The sequence below is a fragment of the Symphodus melops genome, assembly GCF_947650265.1.
Source record: "Symphodus melops genome assembly, chromosome: 2".
In the NCBI taxonomy this organism is placed as follows: Eukaryota; Metazoa; Chordata; class Actinopteri; order Labriformes; family Labridae; genus Symphodus; species Symphodus melops.
The window spans coordinates 31,233,363-31,235,862 of record NC_136692.1 but is presented as its reverse complement, the minus strand read 5'-3'; the positions used below and the strand labels follow the sequence as shown (position 1 = coordinate 31,235,862).

At 58.2% G+C, this 2,500-nt stretch overlaps 1 protein-coding gene across 1 annotated transcript in view; it reads right to left on the bottom strand.

The window, feature by feature from the left end:
• Positions 1-2,500, bottom strand: part of LOC306820588 (adenylate cyclase type 9-like) — a 30,473-nt gene that overhangs the window by 26,343 nt on the left and 1,630 nt on the right. The window contains exon 1 of the mRNA XM_079338466.1: positions 1-2,500. This exon is cut by the window's left edge and continues 4 nt beyond it; it is cut by the window's right edge and continues 1,630 nt beyond it. Within this exon, the coding sequence (XP_079194592.1) occupies positions 1-1,884 (1,884 nt within the window). The 5' untranslated portion in view covers positions 1,885-2,500.

Below are 2,500 nucleotides of genomic sequence, written 5' to 3'. Positions count from 1 at the left end.
CAGTTTGTCCAGCACGCTCTGCCCTGCTCGCTCTGCCACTCGCCCGTCCTCCCTCTGGTAGTGGTCGTCCAGGAATCGGGCGGTGGCTTCCGACAGGTGGACTTTGCCCGCCACGCCGAGCTGCTCCATCAGGTTAGCCAGATTGACGTCGTTGGACCACACGTCGAACTTGAAGCGCTTCATTCCCAGGATCCCACACAGGACGGTGCCGGTGTGGACGCCCACTCGCATGTTGACGGTTTCACACGTCTCCTGGCAGAACTGCTCGATGGCCTGGATCATTCCCAAGCCCATGTCCACGCAGCAGTTGGCGTGGTCTGATCTGGGCTCAGGGCAGCCCGCTACGCAGTAGTAGCAATCTCCCAGCGTGCTGATCTTCTCGCAGCCGGTCAGTTCACAGAGCCGGTCGAAGCGTCCAAACAGGTCGTTGAGAAGCCCCACCAAGGCCGGCGCCGACTTGTTGGCAGACATTTTGGTAAAACCCACGATGTCTGCAAAAAGGATGCTGACGGGCTCCATGCGCTTCATGTTGAAAGGACGGAAGATGATCTGTCCGCGGGGGATGGAGGTCTTCTTGCGTTTGTGGTTGTTGTGCCGATGATTGTTGGGGTTTGTGGCACTTTGGCTTTGGGAAGCGCCGCCGCCGCCGCCGCCGCCGCCGCCGCCCACTGAGACGGCCGAAGCGGAGCAGGCACCTGAGGAATAACGCTTTCCAGAGTTCTCCCCTCCACCCTCGTCATCACCTTGCTTCATCAGCTCATCTGCGACCCGCCTGGGCATGACCGAGTGGATCATGCGCTCCTTCAGGGCCTTCTCCACCTCCAGGTCTTTGCCGTGCATGATGGCCTGGCCCACTTTGAGGAAGGTGCTGCGAGACCGCACCTCCGACATGATGAACAGGTGAATGCCGATGACGTGGGCGCACAGGTGGAGCAGAGCTTTAGCCGGGCCGAGCCAGCGGAGGGTGTCTCCTTCCCAATCAGAACCTGAACCCACTAACCCCGCCCCCCATCCGGTCGTGTCATAGCTCCTGTGAAGCAAAGGGAGCCACTCTAATGCCTGAAACAACACGGAGTACAGGAGGCCCAGCATCACCGAGGCGTACAGGCGCACATGCAGGACGCTGTAGAGCAACAACAGAACCTCCATGCACAGGGAGAAGGTGCCCACAGGGGAGACGCAAGGAGTGGGAGGGGCCGCTCCCGTGTCTGCTGACAGGTACGAGGCGTTCCCTCCACCAGCCCACTCCAGCTCAGTGAAACCAGCAGTCTGAATCTGTGGAGCTAAAGTGATGGCGAAGGTGACAGCGATGAGGAGCAAGGAGGTCTGGTTGTACAGCCATGTGTAGGGCTGGCTTAGGGTGAACAAAAAGAGGAGCACAAGGAGGACAAGAAAGGAGGCTGTGGGGACTAAGAAGGTCACCGGGTCACAGCGGTCACTGTTGACCCCAAAGTAAACCCCCCAAAGTACAGCTGACACCGCCAGGTAGAACAGAACATAACGGAAGCGCCGCTGCGTCTGTGGAAAGCACCTTTCTTGGCACGCCTCCTCGAGGATGGCAGAGTCAAACTTGGGGTCCCAGCACTGGGCAGCAGAGCGCTCAAAAAGGGGCGGGGCCTCCCTGTGCACCCTGGAGCTGGAGTTCAACATGGGTCTGGAGTCAGCCGAGCTGCAGCTGGAGGAGATGCTGTATTTGTGCAGGTTCGGGTTCATTTTCCTCACAGCGCTGTAGCCTCCTGCTCCTCCGCTGCTGACCGGCTCATGCTCGTGCACGTGCGGCGGGCTGGTGGTAATCCGCACGGTCACGGCGCCATCACCGCTGGAGTCGCAGCTCACTTCCGTGCCGTGCATCAGAAGCTGCCGGTGATGTTGCAAAGAGGCCATGTTGACTTGTGTGACGAGAAACGAGGGGGTGTTAAATATTAATACAATCTTGTCATGGCGCTCAGGCAATCAGACAGAGTGCGTGGGCACCGCGTGTGCACATGTGGCACGCGGAGGGGGGGCAAAGGTGTTTGCTGGAATAATCACACTACCGACGTCTTTGTTACGTACACAGCAGTCTGCACACTCACTCACATATGACGCGCCGTTCCACTTTGTTGAGCAGTTCATTCTCCGGGTTTGCGTCACTACTCCCACTACATGGATCCACAAAGACTGTGGGTCTGAGCCCGGCGTCCCCCCCAGCTGCTGTGACAACACGCTCCGCTCTCTGTCTGCGTCCTGGACTGAACATCCTCCTCGGGAAGGACAGCGTTGTGATGCAACGGTTTCTTGTGTGTGTGTGTGTGTGTGTGTGCGGGTCGACCTGACGTTACATGAGTGGAAATGACCTCATCTGGATGTGCGCAACATCTACACTGCTGATACTGTAAAGTGTGAGGCAGGAGCTCTCTGGATCACAGATAAAAAGAAGAACGTGTGCGTGTTCCGAGTCCGGCTGTCAACAGTTGTGCGCGTGAGGCTGCAAAAGTTCCACTGACCTTTTCTTCTGCAC